The sequence below is a fragment of the Phragmites australis genome, chromosome 1 (genome assembly GCF_958298935.1).
Source record: "Phragmites australis chromosome 1, lpPhrAust1.1, whole genome shotgun sequence".
Lineage (NCBI taxonomy): Eukaryota > Viridiplantae > Streptophyta > Magnoliopsida > Poales > Poaceae > Phragmites > Phragmites australis.
In genome coordinates, this window is record NC_084921.1 from 53,322,859 (window position 1) to 53,341,700 (window position 18,842).

Here is an 18,842-nt window from a genome sequence, read left to right on the forward strand (position 1 = left end):
GTGCGCTCCCTCCCCTCTATAAATAGGGCCCCCACTCTCTTTCTCTTTCTCTGTTTTGTCACGCCACCTGTCTAATCGTATTTATTGACATCCACTCAAGTGTTTTTCTTCTCCATGCGCCAACTCCAGTGGACAAAGTCATAGATGGCGCAGAGAGGCCTTTCACATCTCGTAGCATTAAATTCTACATAGTGGGACTTTTGCAGGTCGACACGGCGTCGCACGACAGACAGGACGTTGTCAACAGGTCGATCAAGCAAGTGGTCGGGAATGGTCCTCCGTAATGATGGCTTGAGTTAGATATTAGGATGAACAGGGCCTTCTGTTTAGACCCACACGTAAGTTTTCCTCCTCCCTACTATATAAGGGGATGAGGACCCCGTTTGTAAAGGGGAGATCAAGTCTGGCAGCCAGTTAGAACTAACTCTGTAACCAATTAAGATCTTTCATAATACAACACACAAGACGTAGGGCTATTATCCTCTGGGAGGCCTGAATTTGTATAACTCCCTATGTCCCTGAGTCCATTGTACGCGCACACATCAATTCTTAAAACATCGTTCACGCACCCGCTGTCCAGTATACCCCAAAATTATTATGAGACTAACCCTCAATAGACCCTTTGCTCTTTTATCATATCAAGAAGTTCTTCATGAGAGGAAGAATCATCATCGGATTCATTATCATTTACATCACTTTCTATACCTTTGACTATAAGGCACTTGTGAGATAATGGCTTACGTGATGACGACCTGCGTGGTGATGACTTTGAGAAATAGCTTCTCTTGGAGGAGTGGATTGTGAGGCTCTAATCGCTTAAGCTTGAATCTTCATCTTCACTCACCTATTTTTCCATACTTGCAAATATTTTGCTTCTTCCTCTTGTCTCCATCTTGTTCTTGGTCTTCTTCTCTTTCTTGATATGATCAATTATTTTAACTAAGTCTTTTAAGGAGATTGGATGATCAATCTTAGCATTGATCCTCTTGATGTTCTTCTGCACTTTTTATGAGAAAGATTTTGTCATCTTGGGATCAATCTCTTCATCACTTGAGATACTTTGCTCATAGTCTTCATCGCTCTATTCATCATCATCATCATCATCTTCACTTAAGCTTGACTCTTGTTCTTGTCTCCTCATCTTTGCCTTCATGTGTGAGTATGGTGCTTGCTTGCTTGTGAGAGCAAACTTCTTGGCATCAGATGAGGTAAAAGCTTTAAACCCATGTTTATGGTCATTTTATGAGCGGTGATCTTGCTGAGAACTTGACTTGGAGTCATCTTGCTCATGTCGTTGTTGTCGTATATGATATAGACAATTAACTTGTACTTTGGAAGAAGAGCTTGAAGTATTCTTCTCACCACTTGAACGTATTCAATTTGCATTAAACCTAGCACATTTATCTCATTGACAAGAATATTCAAACATGAGTATATATCATTAGCATTTTCATTGGAAAGTTATTTGATGCTATTGAGCTTAGTGACAAGCACATGATATTTCTTATTGTGCACGTCCTTTGTGCCTTTATGTATTTCAATGAGATTAGTCCAAATATTATATGCATTAGTGAGAGAATATACTCTATTGAATGCATCGATGCTAAGAGATGATAAAAAGGATACTCTTTGCCATGGCATCAGATTGCCTCTCCTTGTTTGTGAGACGATGTCTCATCCCCTTATCGGTGACTCTCCAAACATCTAGACCTTTGGCTTGCAAATAACATATCATTAGAATTTTTCAACGAAAAAAATAGTATTGTCAAAGTGTAGAGCTACGGGTATCCATCCCAACCTCGGACATTATAACTCTAGGTGGTTAAACCTATTAAGTGCACGAGACTCCGATACTAATTGTGAGGAACGGTGACATCCTAAGAGGGGGTGAATTAGGATACTTAGAAACTAATGGCTTCAAAAACTTCACAAGATAAATATATCTCAATTTATATCTAAATGTGCTTAAGATTTATCTAGTGTGTCTACTCTACTGCTCAAGAGGATTGCAACCTACTCTAGCAAGGTAAATTGTAAGTATGTAAATGCGGAAACATAAATAAGATAGAGAAACAAACTCGGCATAAATAATTTTTATTTCGTGGTATCGGTGGCATATAAGACACCCCTAATCCATGTTAGAGCTTCACAAAGGATATGCTTCCGGTTATCAAGTCTCTTCTTATCACAGCTCTTGAGATACCAAGTTACCAAGACAAAGCCACAAGCACGATGAGCCACTAAGCCACTAAGGCAAGGTCTCACTATTAACCTCTCTTCCGGTCACTTATGCGCCGTCTTCATTTCGAAGCTTTAGTCACAAAGACAAGTGCCTATGCATCCCTGTATAATCTTATTACCGTCGCTCCACACCAAGTCGGAGGGTCAACAAATTAACATCGAGTCACCAAGACTCCAAGGCGTCGGTGTACCTCTTGATACATGGTTGAATCACTTCTTGATTCACTCTCTATGTTGTAACACCTAGCAACACTTCTCTCTAAGCCTATAAGCACTAATCACTCTCTAATGGTGTGCTTAATCGTCGTGGATGAATAATTTAAGCACTTTGATGGATTGAATGTCTTCTTAGGTGTGTACGAGGTTTTCTGGACTCCAACACCTTTAAATGATCGAGTGGGTGGATATTTATAACCTCAAACCCGTCAAATAGTCGTTGCTCTAACAACTCAACTTTACTATAAACATCGAATGGTCCGGTGACAACCGTAGTACAATCATCAGACCATCCGATGTGTACATCAGTGGATACTAGTTATTGTAACTCCACTCAATCTTCTTCTTAACACCGAATATTCTAGCGTTGCCTTAAATTTCATCATCGGACTTATCGGTGGGTAGACTTAAGCCTGAATGAGCCATCTTCTACACTGTCCAACTGCCTGATGTGAAGATCTTCTGATCACCGGACCTTCCGATGTATTGATTTTCAACTCCCTTGAAAAAAATTTCAATGTTCTGTTAAATGCTCCTGTGTTTTTGCTATTCTAACATCAGACTATCCGGTGAGGTGATCATCACCCTCCGTCAGAAATACTTTGGTGTGTTCACCGAGGTATCACCGAACCTTCCGGTGAATACAACTTCACTTAACACTACTGACATAATACTCCGACATTGCCAAAGCTTTTATCACCGGACCATCCTTTGAGTTCAACAATCTCTAGACAAAATGCTCCAGTGAGTGCAAACTCCTCTGCACTGGACTATCCGGTAAGAATAATTTCTCTAGTACCTCTCCAGTTCAATCAAATTTTATCTCGGCTTCTATAGCTTCTTGGTGTATTGCATACATGAGATCTACTAACATATATTCTTGATAAATATATTAGTCTCAATGACTATACTGTTATTAATTATTAAAATCATAATCATAGTTTAACAGGACTATTTTCACTACACATTCCAGTAATTATTGATCTCTTGCACATTTTTTCTCTTTCTTTCGCAGAAATAGGAAATGCTCGACTAATGGTTGGTTTCAAGATTTTCACGCTATGAATGTTGTATAATCTTTTTGTTTGATTTGTGTTCTGTTACGGGTGTTCTTTGGATTTTGGTGCTGTACTCTGGTGATGTTATGAACTCATGATCTATATATGTTCAGAACTTGTATGCAACTTGGGGACTGTGTTGGTGGTCCGGTTATGAGGCATTTGTATGTTTTCGGTAAAAGTAGACGGCTTCTTTAGTCGGAAGGAACTAAAGTACATATCATTTTCATACATATTTTATACAATTAAATTACGATGCTATGAACGTATTTGGAAATGAGTCCACACATATCATTTTCATACAACATATTTAAAATAAATTAATATTAGTCATAGTTGAAATGATTGAACTAAATTGGTTAAGTATTAGCCCTCATTTCTTTTGCGAGTATATCGAACGCACACGCACACCAACACACTCACGCTATACATCCGTGTGGGTGCACCTTAGCAGGCTAGCACACATCTAAATTAGATTATGGGTATAAACTAGATTAGAGATCTAAACTTACTTAGTATGGTATACGCTTTGACTAATGAATGTGTCTCTGTGCGCATGCACTATTTCTTTCCGAGATTTAATTAGACTCAGATAATATGTGAACAGGCATACCGATTCTAGGACTCTAACCTGATGGACAAGGTTAACCATTTTTTGTAAAATTCCTATATTTTTTATGAAATTCCGCATTCTGATCAGGGCCTCACGCTAGAAAATATGAGAAATTTCAACGAGCGCATATACAGGTCCTCTTGCTCCAAGTTCCATGTACAAAAAGTCTCATCTGGTTCTCTCATGTACTATTGGGTAGTGCAAGGAAAAAAAATACTACTGTTAACGACCATTTAATATTCATCAAATTTTTTAAGAGGTATATAGGACCCACACGATGCATACCACACACTCACGCACTACATATATACACATATGTTCGGCTAAACACATACTTATAATAGATATATACTCACTAAAACGTACATGTGTGCGTATCTAAATATCCTAGACTAAATCCGAGCAGGGCAAAGCCTCCGATGCCAGCGACTATCCGTCGGAGCAATCGCTCGTTCGGAGTACCACTGTTCATGTAGGCTCCACGTATATATACACATATATAGATACATATATGTATTTATATATATATATATATATATGTATGTATGTATATGTGTATATATATACATACGTATAATTTTTTTCAAAATTCTAGAAAAATAGCGAAAGGAATAATAGTTATATTGATAAATCGGTTGAAATAATAAAAATACATAGAAAAATATCTAAAACTTAAAAAAATATAAAACAAATTTAGGTAGTTTTGTATTACTGTCGTCTATATGTTAAAATTATGTGCATATATGAAAGTATCATTATTTTTTTATAATTAAATGAATATGTTGAATATTGATAAATTCATAAATAAATATTGAGATTTCTAAAAATAATGAATTCAATTTTTTAAATCTTTCTTTTAACATAAAAAAAAAACGGATACGCCGCACCAATCCGCCTAGTGTTCATCAATTAGCACGCCATGCTCGGCAGTTTCCAGACTCCCACATCCCCAGGTCTTTCCCTCTCCCGTATCTCAAAAAGAGGGAGCAATGGCAGCCCCAGCGTCACGGCACTGTTCCCAGTAAAGAAGCCCACTTCCACTCCCCCGCGTTCTGCTCTTCGTCTTCTTCCCCTCAAGAACATCTGTCTCTTGACCTTTTCCTCCCTTGGTTCATCCTTCTCTCCCTCCTTTTCTTGATTCTTTCTCCGTAGGATCTTTTGCTAGTAGCCTTGCTTCGTGGGCTTGCTTGCACGAACGGCTTCTTGCTGCGGCGTGAAAGGGGAGAAAAGTGGAGCAAGGGATGGGTTCTTGCGCTTCGCTTCACAAGGACCCGGGGCTCCCCAAGAAGCTGTTTCTTGCGTCGCCCCACAAGGCGAAGGACGTGAACGGGAAGGGCGGCGGCGGCGGTGTTGCTCCGGTTGGTGATGGCTTTGGTGATCTCAAGTGCAAGGCCGAGGGGGAACAGCGGCGTGCAGGGTTTGATCCCAAGAGCCCGGATTCTGGTATGCGTGATGAGTCTTTGCTTTCTTTCATTCTTTGGTCTTTTTTCTTAAGAGAGGTTGTTCACTTGCTTAATCAATTACTACTATTGTTTAGAGGAGATCTTTAAAGGGGTAAAGAAACAACTGACCCGTCAGTTCTTTATGTGAAAAGGGGCCTTTTGGTTCGTTTATTAATTTCTCCGGCGCTGGACTTTAGTATTTGAAATCGAAGTCTGTTGTTATCACTGTATTAATCGCTTCTGAAGATCATTTAGGCGTCTTATTTTAATATCCTAAGTGGATTACACTATTGATCGAAGGCTTCTTAAATTTTATAACTTCGATGTTTTATTAAGTTCCTTAGGTTGCAGGTTCTAGCGTAAGATTGCTGACTAAATCCTAAATTGGAATAAACAAGATCTTTGTTGCCGCAAATCAACAGCTTGCTTCATGGCCTCTTGAATAGCTTAGGTTCAATGGGTGTGCTTAAATATCTCTTTGCCCAAAAATCAATTGCTACCCTTGAGTTATCAATCTGCTAAGAAGTACAAAGGTTGTACAAAGGTTATTCTGTGTTTCTGAATTCTGATGTGCTTCTTTAATCACTTTGCTGAAATTGTTCTCTTCATTGATACATACTCGTTAATCAAGCTGATCAAATTTCTGCCTCCTTGATCACTTGCTGAAATTCCTCTGATATAAATACAATGATTATTTTTATGAAGAGTGGAACTTAATTTGTAGGTAGCAAGGATGAAATGTTCTTCGAATCTCGAGCTTGGTTGGATTCTGACTGTGAGGACGACTTTTACAGTGTGAATGGAGGTAATCAAACAAGCACACACGTTTATTAGTATTAATGGAGCTTTAATATAGTGTTAGACAGTCATAGCTTTCTTCTATTCCTTGTGTCCAATTATTTATGGCCCTTCATACTGACATTATTGTTGCACCAGTGATTTGGCTTCTCAGGCCATTCCCATATTTTTTAGCTTGTTCTAGTATTATATCAGTAGCATGTGGATTGTTCCATTTGTTATGTCCAAATTGCATGTGCTGGTGCTGTGATAGGTTTACTGGTGATACAACTTTTATGTCTCTCTAGAATCTAAGGGGTTTAATGTAGCCTTTGATTGCCTATTGAAACAAAAAGTTGATGCCTTTGATTTTGTCTTTGGGCGCTATCATGCTTCTTGGCATCTAACAGTTATCAGCTATGGACCCCCCACCTTTAGCTACATAACCTATTCCACGTGGTCTTTTGATAACTCTCATGCAAATCCTAGAAACATAACCAAGGGTGGAGCCAGGATTGAACCATAGGGAGGGGGGGGGGGCAAGTTGCAAATGTTAACAACAATTATCTGATAACAAATTTGAAATGGTGGTATATATGCACATATACTGACTTAACGGTAGCATAGATAACAAGTATAGTAATATATGTTTTGTGATACAAAAGAAAGCCAATTATTTTATCTACTAATTAGCTAACAAGTATCTCAAATTTGAAGGCGTTTACTTGGGTCCCTCTCAAAGGTTGTAGTTATATTCTTGTTTATTGATCTTGCGGTGGTACATAATTATTCTGGTCAAGAATTTGCGTATCAATCGGTTCAATAGTTTGATCAATGGTCGCATTAGGATTTTCAGCACAAACGAAACTTGAAACAACTAGCTTATAAAAACTATCGATCATCCTTAAGCTCTTCATCATAGCTAAACAAGTCAACATGTAAAGGTTATCAAAGCATACTAAATTTGGAAAACATAGGTAATTAGATTTTCCATGGCATTATCAATTCTACTATAAGTAATCCTACCCGTACCCAATTAATCTAATCCTAAGGCAAAGTTCCATACAACAATTGGAGATTAGAATGATTAAGAGGGAGCACAAGGCGGACCTTTCTGGAGTTTGTGGCTTCACGGCCCTAATACTGAAGCAACGACAAGTAGCGAGCAGAGCACACGCATGGGCGATCTGCAGGCGGCAGTGACGCGAAAAAATAGAGGAAGTCGAGCATGCGGTGCAAAACAAGCATGTAAATTGCTAACGATGGACAAAAGCCTTGTTTGCTAATTTTCTTATTGGGCTTAGAAGTACAACACATGGGGACATACTTAATTAAGTACTTGATAAAGCAATTAATTAGCATGTAAATTAATTGGGGCTCTCTTACTGGTTAGGGGGGCCAGGCCCCCCCCCCCCCCGGTCTCCTCCCCTGAGCATAACACACTCATTTATTCACATTGACATTCTAAGGAGAGTTCTGTTTCACTCAAGTTCAGTAGTTGAATAACTATATATCTCTACCAGCCCATGTGATTTGATTCAGTTCTTGCATAGTCATAAGGTATGCTTTTCATTTGCAGATTTCACTCCATCTCGTGGCAGCACACCAAACTATCAACCCAGAACGCAGACAGTGATGACCAACGTCTTTCTACTGGATAGCGTGCCTAATTCCAAATCATCTGAGCCTTCTCCAACTGGACGGAGGAAGCTAGCCGAGCTCCTGCAGGAGTCGATGCAAAACGACTCCGAAGATAACACCGATGTCAGCAAGAACGAGAAGCAGCAGTTGCAATCTGTCGCCGCAGCTGGGAAGCAAGGGTCTGAATCCAGCTCCGCTTGCAGCTCGGAACCGCCGCTGATTACAGCAGCCAGGAATCAGAAAGAGAAGGCGTGGTACACCGGGCGCTGTTGCCTACCGAGCTTTGTTCATAGCCTAACCTTTGAGAGTGAGAGGAGGCAGAAGATGAGCTCTGAGCCCTGTGCTGTTTGACATTGCTGCTCCAGTTCCCCCCTGCTCTGAGCTATATTTAGTACCACAATATATTACCTGATCCGGCCCTGAAGTTACTGTAAAGAAGGGGAGTATTAAGAGAGTGCTATATCCTTGTAGTAATCAAGTGGATAGTAGTTACTCCGAAAATTGATGTGCACACCATGTTGATCAATTGCACGGGGGAGAGCATAGAGCTCAAGAAATTATCCTTATGTGTGTATGTCTTATTGAATCTTTATGTGTGTGTGTGTGTGTGTATATGTGTGTGTGTTTCAGATGTCAACGACCAGTTAGAACTAGTGCATGTGGGATGTGGGATGCCATACCTTATCAATAGCTCAAGAAATTATCCTTACGTGTGCACTTGCATGATTGACGCCAGACAAATGTATTGCTCTATCCTATACAAGTGTGGCTCTTGTTTCTCCCTCAAATATCTCATCTACGATGAGCAGAATTCTTTATTTGGCATTTGTGCCATGAATCTGGCTGGATTCGTGGTTTTTGCAGCGCTGATCGAGCTTATGACAACGACAGGCTATCTGCTCACGATGTGGAAGATTACACCATTGCCTTCGTCATCTCTGTGATTCAGGGCTAACCGTCAAAGTATGCATAGATGGCCTAGAACTCGTAAATTCTGTGGTCTCGGAAGATGCAAGTCTGACTAGATGTGCAGGTATTATACACAGTACGGAAGCAGAACAGCAAATTCCAACTGTGAAATTAGCAGCAGCCATGAGCCCATAAGATCACATGACAACGAAGAGAACCGATAAAAAGAATGTCAGATAATATTATAGCATCCGGCCATCCACGGTACCACATCACAATGACAAAGTGGTATCTTCATGTTGGGGCCCATTGAGGATCACTCAATCAAATTTGACATGACCACATGGATTCATTCATCATTTTCTAATTACGATGTCAAGATCGATTGAGCTGTGATAACACAATGTAGTATTACAAGCTGGAAGGTTCCTTTGGCAACAGTATTTAAGGGGTTACAAGTATGTGTATTGGTACACCTGAAAATCATGCCAACTGCCTGCCTGACCAAGAAACACGTGGACAACCATGAAGATCCCTCTCGATTCTTTTCACGTTCACAATATTGCCTGATGCAATGTTTTACTTAAGTTTTGCTGCCCACAAGATAAACTTACCAACATTCATATATTTACCTCCCAACTGCTACCATAAATGACTACCGGAGTGAGGAAGACATGAGAAAGGATCGGATACGTTGCAGGAGCTCTGCCTTCACAGAATCAGGAACTGATGCTGTTTCACATGAAAGAAATATTGAGAACATTGTATGAGGAAACAGAAAAAGGAAAGAAAATATTCTCCACTTGGAATCGTAAAATGCCCAGCAATGAACATTTTAGCAGCAACGATAAGCATTGGGTGAGAGAGATTCAAGCAAAATATCTAAAGGATTGTCCATTCGTGTTGTCCTAGGTCCAATCATAGGCCCCGTTGGATATTTAAAGCTTCTGACTAGCTGAGGAAGCGACTGTAGCTATTGAATTTTAATTATTGGCTTTTACAATAATTTTTTAGCTTTTCAGCATACCAAAAGTCAGAAAAGCTCCTCTCAACATACTTCTCAGCTTCTAGTTCATTTCAACCATAACCACTTCCTCAACCAGCTAAAAGCTACCAGAAGCTGGGACCAAAAGCTAGCCCCTTGGATAGCTTCTGACTTTTTTCATGGAAAAACCAGAAGAAGAAAAAAAGCCTATCCAAACAGGACCAAAGCAAGGCAAATGCATGCCAAGACTACAATCTAAATCTTATTTGATGGGCAGTTAATTAATGAAAAGCCTTGCAACCAAAAAAGAAATCATTGGACAAATAAAATCGCTGACCTCTTCCTTTAGGAGTAATAACATGAATAAGATCATCTACTGTCACATTATTTCTTCCTTTCTTCCTTGCATAAGCCCTACACACAAACAACAAAAAGGAGCCATTAACTAGAATGATGGGGGAGAGGAAAGACAGATTAGGTTCTCCAGGTAAAACAACACCATCTGTATTCTCAACCAATGGAATGTGTAATGCAAAATAAATTCTAGAATTCTCTAATGTGGCAACTTGCAGATCGATCCCCAAGCTAAGGGCTTTGAAGGTTTCAGAATTAGGCATGATTTGAATTATAAACTATAACTAGATGCAATGAACACTCGATTTAAGGTAGAATTTGAAAAGAAGTACTAAAAAGATCTGCTTCCTGCAGAACCCTCTCAGTGAAAGATTGTAACCTGTAATAATCATATAGGCTAAGCGTGTGTGCTGCTTGGGTTACTTAGTACTTAAAACCTCTAGAATCTTTGCAGAAGTGCATTTAAAAGAAAATATTTGCAGGAAAATTATAACAAATTGCAGATGTTATGTAGACAGATAGAACTGCTGCAAACCAGCAACCATCTAGTAAAATCATCCCATTCATTCATTTATCAAAAGAAGAGAATAAAGACATGCTGCAAGTTGTTTCCATGAGAAACCAACTTGCATCTGCCTAGGATTTTATGAAGTCACCCGGTTTATTCATCTAACAGACTTGCTGTAAGTTGTTTTCATGATAAACCTACTTGCTTCTGCTTAAGTATTCAGCTGGGCTTTTCAGCAGGATAGAACAATGGGTTTTGACAGATTAATGTGTACCTCTCATGCACATTCAGTTGTGATTCAACAAAATCAACTGAACGTAGAACAAAAACAGCATGATTCTTTCTCAAAGTGCGCAGATTCGATATGTTAAATTTTACAGGCCAGACCTCTTGCTAACCCCCATGAGACAGGAAAGATAAGATATATGTCACTATGAAACATTGAGCGTAACTTGTCCACAGCAACATACACTCAGCAGTACTGATATTCGAATTTGATGCGTGAGAAGCCAAACCTGCAGAGCGCCTTCATCTCATCCCTCCAGCCGCACTCGACGAGCCGCTCCCGAAGGAGCTCCATGAGCTTTTCCTTCTCCCCGCTCTCTACCAACTTCACAAACCAAAATCCACCTCGTTGTTACCGCACCGAAGAAACAGCAGCAGCAATAGAAACAAATTACTAATTGTTCCCTCTTACTTTCAACTACCGCAAAACCTCTTGTCCTCTTACTGCCAAACCCTAACCAAATCTAACAAAGACTCGCTTGGACCGAACACCAGAAGCTACAGAGCTCCACCTTGTGAGCACCAAGAACTCCAGTCTCGAGCCAAAAGGAAAAAAAAAAGGAAAAAAAAAGAAAACCTGCGATCCACAATTTCCTTGCTTGATTAATGGGGAACAGTACTAGTTAGTACCTTGATGTTTATGATTTCTTTGAGAGAGGGCTCCTTCTCCTTCTCCTCCTCATCCGCACCCGGCGTCGGCGGCCGATTAATCGACGCCCTCCTGCGAAAAACCACCCGCATCACGGTCAGAAACTTTTCTTAGGGAAAAAAAGAGAGGAAGGGGACAGTAAATTCTCAAGGAACCGTTACATAGAATGATTTGGGAATCAATCGCAGAATGCGCGTGTACGAACAGCAGATGGGATTGGCTTGCTTACATGCTTCGATTCGGATTGGATGCGCCCTCTTCGCTTCCTCGCTGCGGCTTTTGTTCGCGGGGGTGTCTTCGTGCTTCGTTTGGTGGAGTGCGTCCTGTCCTATATTGCTATGCTGCTTGCGTTGTCTCTTTTTTATTTTGATAAATTGTCAAAATACTATTAGTGAAACTCTAGTTTGCAAAAAATATTATTAAATTATATCAATGATAAATGAGATCTAATCTCTTAGGTCATTGATATACTCAATAGTATTTTAACAAACTGCAGATTTACTAATAGTTTGATAATTGCTTTTTTTATTGCGTTGTGACCTGTGACGATGAGAGAGGAGCCGGCTTGTTGGGCCATGTCCCGCAACAGAATAACAAGGCCTAGGCCCGTGCAGCATCCAACGCGTATGGTCCAGGCTCCCTGGCCCAAGGCGCGTTTGCTTCCTTAGCAGGCCTGGGTTCTTCCATTAAAAAATAGAATAAGTCTCGGTTCTTCTATAAAAAAACTAGATTCTTTCCAAAATTAATAAATACAATACAACACAATAAACGAAGCAAGCCTGGGTCCACTCTTCCCGTGGAGATGGGAAGGAGCGGGGACGAATGTTAGGGACTTTGGGTATACACCTCTCTCTTTCTTCCCTCCAAAGTATTCAAATCTCTGTTATACAAAATACGAGTTGATTTATATATCATCTCTTTCTCTATTCTACTCTTATCTAATAATCAGGCAATTTCGTCGGTTAGGCAACTAACAGTGGCACCTTCCTAACCTGGAGACGCTTCCGTCGCTGCTTCTTCCTCGTTGGGTTTCTACGGTGTCAGTGTCTAGAGGTGTGGCTAGATAGAGGGCACTCTTAGCTTCCCTTGATTATTCCTTGGGGAGCTGCCAACGATAATTAAACTTGCCTGCCTAATTGTCAGGTGATGGATTTTATTTCAAGTCATCGCTCAGTTGATTGTCTCTACCGTATGATGCTGCTCTGCTTGTGTGAATGGTGGTGGATGAATTTGTGAGTGGGCCGGTGAGTGAAAGCCTTTTTCCATTTCAGTCAACGGACATGAATTTGTGATTGGTGATATGATGTATGCTTGTGCACGCTCAACTGAAATAGTACATCATGAATCTTACATTGCAAACACGCATCAGATAGACATATCTGCACACTATGTTGTAAACTTCCAATATAATGATTGGTTGCTCACTCATCTAGGGACTCATCATTGTCTCCACCATCAACATCCAAGGGTCTGAAAAACTTGATGTCCAGTATGTACGTGCCGACGGCGAGCCACACGGCCCAAATGTCCTTCAGCTTCCGCGCTATGATCCTGCTCAACTAACACATATAGTTACATGAAATGTCAGTGCCATGACATTGTGCAAGGATTAGAATGCCTAGTATATCTATAAAGTCTCTCATTTTCACCCACGTATCAATCTTTTCTACTTCGGCTCTCTACTAGTTTTCACCAATTTCTTTTCATTTTGTTGCCATATTTTTGCGTCGTGTCACCGTGCCAACGAGTGAAGTTGTGTTTGCATGTTCATCCTATGCATTGAAGAAATTGGCAAAAAAAAAAATAGGGTGGAGTATCATGTATAAGAGAAATGACTTGTGCAAGGCTAAGTAAAATAGAAAGTTTAATTGCCAATCGGTCGTGCCGTCACGCATGACCCCGCGCATGGTGGGCTGGCCTGCTTAGATTTTGTTGTGGTGTGGGCCGTGGGGTGGGATTTCTTCATCGCATAGGTCGAGGCGAAGTGGACGGCTGACGTAAGTAAGAGTTGAATTGTTGTAGTAGTGCATTGAATTACTTTGAATGGTCGTACCTCTCTCATCCGGTGTCTGTTTTCAATTTTGTTTGTATAATTATATTTTTTACAATGAACACAACAAAATAAAATCCATATTACATAGATTTTGATACATTTTATGTGCACTAACAAGTTACATGTAACTATTGTAGTAACTTATGTGCAAACTTACTACTAAATTCTCCATATAAGTTGCTACCAAAACTTTTTAAACTGAAGTTGATACCTCATCTAAAGTATTGTACAATCCTCACATAAGTTGCTACAAAATATATAATTGAAGCTGTAACCTCACAAGAAGTTGTTGCATGGTCTCCGTATAAGTTGATATTATATACTCATTGAACATGCTATCAGACAATCACTATAATTGCAACATAGTCTCCACATAAGTTGATATCAGTCATTAATTAAAGTTACTAAATCATTTAAAGTTTCCACCAAAACATCCCCTAAAATTGTGCTACAAGATATTCCCTTAAGCTGCTACCGAATATTAACTGAAGTTTGTTATCAAAGTCACTGAAGCTGCTACCAAAGTCACTGAACTTGCTACACAGTCTCTCAAAGAAATCATAGTAAAATTTTGAGGTAAATTGAAGTTGCTTCTAAGATTGTTACACAATCTCTAAATAAGTTGCTACAAGGCATTCATTGAAGTTGCTACCAATTTCAAGTTATAACAAATTTTGAGGTTACAATTGTAGTAAAATTTAAGTTGTCACACAATCTATACATACATTTCTACCAAACACTAAGTGAAGCTGATACATAGTTTCTACCAAATATTCTGAAGTTGTTACCGTATATTTACTAAAGTTGCTACCAAACACTCTGAAATTGGTACCTACTAGCAACTTGTTGCACCTTACCACCATAGTGAAAAATGACAGCATGTTTTTAGGGACGACTTATGGAGGGGAATAAAGAGTGGAGCCAGGTACACGGTGGTGCTTGTCACGTCCCAAATTCTGTAATCACGTGATTAAGTTTAATCATGTGTCTTTAGCATCATAATTAAATTTGAGGGGAATTATTTGGCGCATTAGGGCAATTCGTTTCATATCATTTGGATAAGAGAAAGAAAATTGGGGGAGAAAAGAATAAAAATTGCATTGGAAATCCCCCTTTACTCTAACATGTGGGCCCCACAAGTGGCCCACCATCCCAACCACCAAATGGGGCAGCCCTACCTGCTCCCTCTCTCTCCTCCCTCACTCCCCACGCCCTCACTCAACAACTCAGTTGCAGCAGCCTCTCTCACTCTCCCACTCAAGCGCACTCTCTCCTTTCTCTCAAAATTTGAGCTCAAGTGGAGGATTCAAGGTATTTATGTGGTACCATTGTATTCTCTAGCTCATGAGCTACTCATCTATCCAATCCATTTTCATTTTCGTGGAAGAATCGAGTAGTTCTTGAAGTTCTTGGCATCCTTGAGCTTTTTGGAGCAAAAATAGAGTTTTGGTCGAAAATGAGCTCTAGAGTTGTGTTGCTAGTTGATGAGTAAGTTCCAGGACCCTTGGACAACCCCTAACATATTCCCTTTAGGCTTGAAAAATATCACAACTCAAATCAACAAAAAATCCACTCGAGAATAGCTTTTCTGTGTTGACCCGGATATTCCGGACTCACCCGGAGACTCCGGGTTCAGCAGAAATGGTCCGTTGAATTATGTTCAAAATTGGTTAAGGTTTAGGGTACGAGATTGGTCTAGAATCCTTTGGATGGGGCATATGCACGTTTGTATAGCACAGATTTGTACAGTTAATCGAATCACACGAGGGGAAAAGTCGTAAGGAACCCAAGTCCGTATCACCCGGATAATCCGGTCAAACCCGGAGACTCCGGGTAGTTGGATTATCGAGTAACCGAGAGCTTCGTTCGGAGCCTCACTCGGAGTGTCCGGCACATCCCGGATAGTCCGGACCAACCCGGAGGTTTCGGGTTAAGTTAGAGTAGTGGCTAACCGAGAGCCTTCACCGGAGGATGGTCCGGATACTCCGGAACCCAGATATTCCGGATTCACCCGGATACTTCAGGCCAGTCAAATAAAAGGCAGCAACTGAGTGCCACTTCTGGAGGGTCCAAACCCGGATACTCCGGATGGCTGTTATTTTTCCGATTTTCGTTTAGATCATTTAGTATTGCATTGATTCGTATATCTTATACTTCTAGCATGTTGTTAAGCATTGTGGTATGCCTTGCTGCATTCATTCATGCTCATCATTACACGCGTTCTTGTTTAGCTAACAAGGGCCGGAGCGGGAGGCGACCGTAGTCGAAGATAACTCCGATCTTTCGGATTTCTGCGAGTGTTGCGTGGGTAACTATAGGCAGCTACCTGAGCAGCAAGGCAAGCATCTATCATATTGCACATTTGCTGAATTGAATGAAATATAAATATTGATAAACTATGCTATATATAGGTTTGCATGTATGAGGAGTCGATGTCGAGTTTTTATGGGTAGAACCTATGTTGATTGCATAATCCCCATCTTGAATTGTTCATCTATATCCTTGTAGCCTTGGTAACGTGGTAAAAGTCTAAGAGTCAATCGAAATGCTTAGCAATGCATAGGTCCTCGGTAGAAGACGAGCAATAGTTCGACCATTGTTCGCGAGCTTAGGGCTTACTACTTGTTCACGTATATGGTTATGTGGATGTTGGTTGGATGAGTGGTGAGTATGAGATGAGATGTGGGCGGTGTTAGGGGTGACGTCTGCCTCGAAGGAAAGTCCTGAGGGCAGTTCAGGAGAGGAACCCGGGCATCGTAGATCGCTTGCATCGTTTAAGGCCGATCGTCGGGGTAGTTAGCTTTAGCACTTATCTTACTCACCACATGCTGATCTAATGGTAAGGCGAGCCGAATACCTTCACAGTTGTGGTTTTGTGGGCCTGAACATCGACGGTGTGAACGGGCGGGCTTGTAAGTGGTACTAGTTTGCTCCGTGAGTAGTTCTAGTACCACCGCGCCGAGCAATGCACGATCCACACGGTTGGGGCTGGTTGGGAAAGGTTGTCACGAGTACCCTCTTGTGTGCACTTTAGCAGGTGGCACAAGCCGTATGGTCCTCATATCGTGTGGGTCCAGGAGTATCCCCCTGCAGGGTGTATAAACAGTTCGAACTGCCGCGCTCTCGGTCATGAGCATGCTATTGTTCATTTGCACCCGGTCGTAGAGTCCTCGTTTGTGGGTGATGGTTTGGATATGTGGTTGTTGGTTTGGTTATTATGGTGATGGATGAGTTGGTTCAGTTTTCTTATGTGTTCAAATACTTATGTTACATTTATGTTACAGCTTCATTTATGTTCGGTTGGTTATTGCAAGGTAGAATGGTGTGTTTGGTTAAGTATACGTGCTCACACATATATGTCTAGGTTGATTACCGCATATGTTTTACTTAACCTTATGGCATGTCCTTGATAACAGCTCAATGCATAATCCTTAGAGTTGGAATATTATATATTCATATTGTGTAAGTCTTGCGAGTACCTTTGTACTTAGGATGCTGCCCTTAAGTTGATGCAGGTGTTGCTGTTGCTGAGGAAGAGGCTGTCTTTGGCTACTTCGTGCCTGCCGATCAGGGTGGCGGGCAAGAGTAGTTCATTCTACTCTAGGAGGTCGCGCCTTTGGGACGGTGCCTAAGGGCATGTGGCACCGCTCTCTCTTTTGTTGTATAGTTTTCTTCCGTTATATAGTTGTTGTTTCTCTTTTGCTGTAAATTGTTAGAAACCGCTGCATGTTTAAAGAACTTGTAATATAATGTTAATTACTCGCTCTTTATTAAGCTATGTTGTGATGTATTATGTTGGAAGGCATGTGTTCCGATCTTGGGCATAAAACACGTGTCGGGACTACCGGAGCGGTATTTGGTTAATCGTTGAAGTCGTGATTAAGTAAATGATTGACTTAATGATTAATTCAAATATTGTTTGGAAGGTTCCTCACAGCATGCTATCAGAGTTTGATTTAATGAAGTAGCCTAAACATGATTAGAACGATGTTTAATAAGTAGTTAACTTCACTAAGCAACTCACTAAAATTTCTTCCGTGCATTTGCATGATCAATATGTATAAACCTGCTATATTATGCCTCTAAGTATAATGTATGTAGTTGTGATGCTTGATGGGGTGAGCTGTATTTGAGAAAGATACGTGCAGCCCAGACGCGAGCATGCCTTCATGTTTCATTGCTCATTTTGTATCATGCATTTGAACATGCATTTTCATCAGTTTATAGTATACGGATCCAAATAAGCAAGGTCCGACATAGCAAGGTAGCATTAGTTAGAGTTTGATTTTTCACCGATGTCAAAATTTAACCTTTCATGTCTCTTTCTTCTCATCGCCACAATAGCATGAAGCCCGTGGTAGTTTAGGAGATCTTCCCGAGGGTTCTAATGAGAATAACCCTCCGCCACCTCCACCGCCGAGCATGGCGGATGTCCTAATGCAAATCGAGCAAAATCGCCAAGCTCAGACGACGCTCATCTAGGATCTCGTGCGCAACACGGCCCCTCAAGAAGGAGGTGGGGTCAGGCGCTGACTCAGCCGCCTACCTTCACACGTGCTGAGGATCCACTCGACGCCGATCATTGGCTTCGCACCATCGAGCAGAAGCTCGCTCTCCTTCAGTACGAGGACCACGAGAAGGCGCTTTTCGCTGTCCATCAACTTCAGGGTGCGGCGGGCGCGTGGTGGTCCAACTACTTGGCCATGCACCCCACCAATCATCAGGTGTCTTGGGCGGAGTTCCGCTAGGCGTTCCGGAATTTTCATATTCCTAAGGATCTTATCGAGATCAAAAAAAGAGAATTCATGGACCTTAACTAATGAGGTAAATCAGTGATGGAGTACATGCAGGTATTCAACCACCTTGCGTAATATGCTCAGGATGAGGTCGACACCGACGAGTGGAAGCAATACTGCTTTGTCAATGGCCTCAACTCGAAGATGCAGGACCAGGCTGTCCGCACATGAGTTCACCGACTTCAACAAGTTGGTGAGCACGTCCCTCACGGTGGAGTTCAAGCTCAAGAACCACCAAGAGGAGAAGAAGTGCAAGAGGGGTCCGTCGCCTTCCGTGGGCGGGAGCTCTCAACGCGCCCGCACGGAGAATTCATC

At 41.1% G+C, this 18,842-nt stretch overlaps 2 protein-coding genes across 5 annotated transcripts; one reads left to right on the top strand and one right to left on the bottom strand.

The window, feature by feature from the left end:
- Positions 1-5,024: 5,024 nt before the first annotated feature.
- On the top strand, positions 5,025-8,580 carry LOC133927402 (uncharacterized protein At3g27210-like). Of its 2 annotated transcripts, XM_062373872.1 has the most exons (4): positions 5,025-5,149; positions 5,281-5,571; positions 6,295-6,375; positions 7,927-8,580. In XM_062373872.1, exons 2-4 carry the CDS (start codon positions 5,370-5,372, stop codon positions 8,337-8,339), a joined length of 696 nt encoding a protein of 231 aa, XP_062229856.1. In that variant the 5' UTR covers positions 5,025-5,149; positions 5,281-5,369; the 3' UTR covers positions 8,340-8,580. The 2 variants fall into 2 exon arrangements, with proteins under 2 accessions (XP_062229856.1, XP_062229850.1); XM_062373866.1 differs by having other exon boundaries at positions 5,039-5,571.
- A 633-nt stretch (positions 8,581-9,213) lies between these two features.
- Positions 9,214-12,052, bottom strand: LOC133927418 (transcription and mRNA export factor ENY2-like). Of its 3 annotated transcripts, XR_009911336.1 has the most exons (6): positions 11,908-12,052; positions 11,660-11,750; positions 11,260-11,354; positions 10,220-10,296; positions 9,459-9,629; positions 9,214-9,422 (listed from the first exon to the last, which is right to left on the bottom strand). XR_009911336.1 is itself a non-coding variant. In XM_062373884.1 (5 exons), coding segments are annotated over exons 1-5 (342 nt in total). In that variant the 5' UTR covers positions 11,910-12,052; the 3' UTR covers positions 9,214-9,552. The 3 variants fall into 3 exon arrangements, 2 of the variants coding, with proteins under 2 accessions (XP_062229868.1, XP_062229878.1); XM_062373884.1 differs by having other exon boundaries at positions 9,214-9,629; XM_062373894.1 differs by having other exon boundaries at positions 9,214-9,629; positions 11,840-11,995.
- Positions 12,053-18,842: the final 6,790 nt, after the last annotated feature.

Bases quoted from the DNA above. Each gene is read 5' to 3' on its own strand.
- LOC133927402 (XM_062373872.1), top strand. From the start codon at position 5,370: ATGGGTTCTTGCGCTTCGCTTCACAAGGACCCGGGGCTCCCCAAGAAG. The intron at 5,572-6,294 runs GTATGCGTGATG...CTTAATTTGTAG, and splicing joins TCCCAAGAGCCCGGATTCTG to GTAGCAAGGATGAAATGTTC. The intron at 6,376-7,926 runs GTAATCAAACAA...TTTCATTTGCAG, and splicing joins CTTTTACAGTGTGAATGGAG to ATTTCACTCCATCTCGTGGC.
- LOC133927418 (XM_062373884.1), bottom strand. The intron at 10,297-11,259 runs GTTTGGCTTCTC...GTTTGTGTGTAG, and splicing joins GAGATGAAGGCGCTCTGCAG to GGCTTATGCAAGGAAGAAAG. The intron at 9,630-10,219 runs GTCAGCGATTTT...CATGTGAAACAG, and splicing joins TATTACTCCTAAAGGAAGAG to CATCAGTTCCTGATTCTGTG.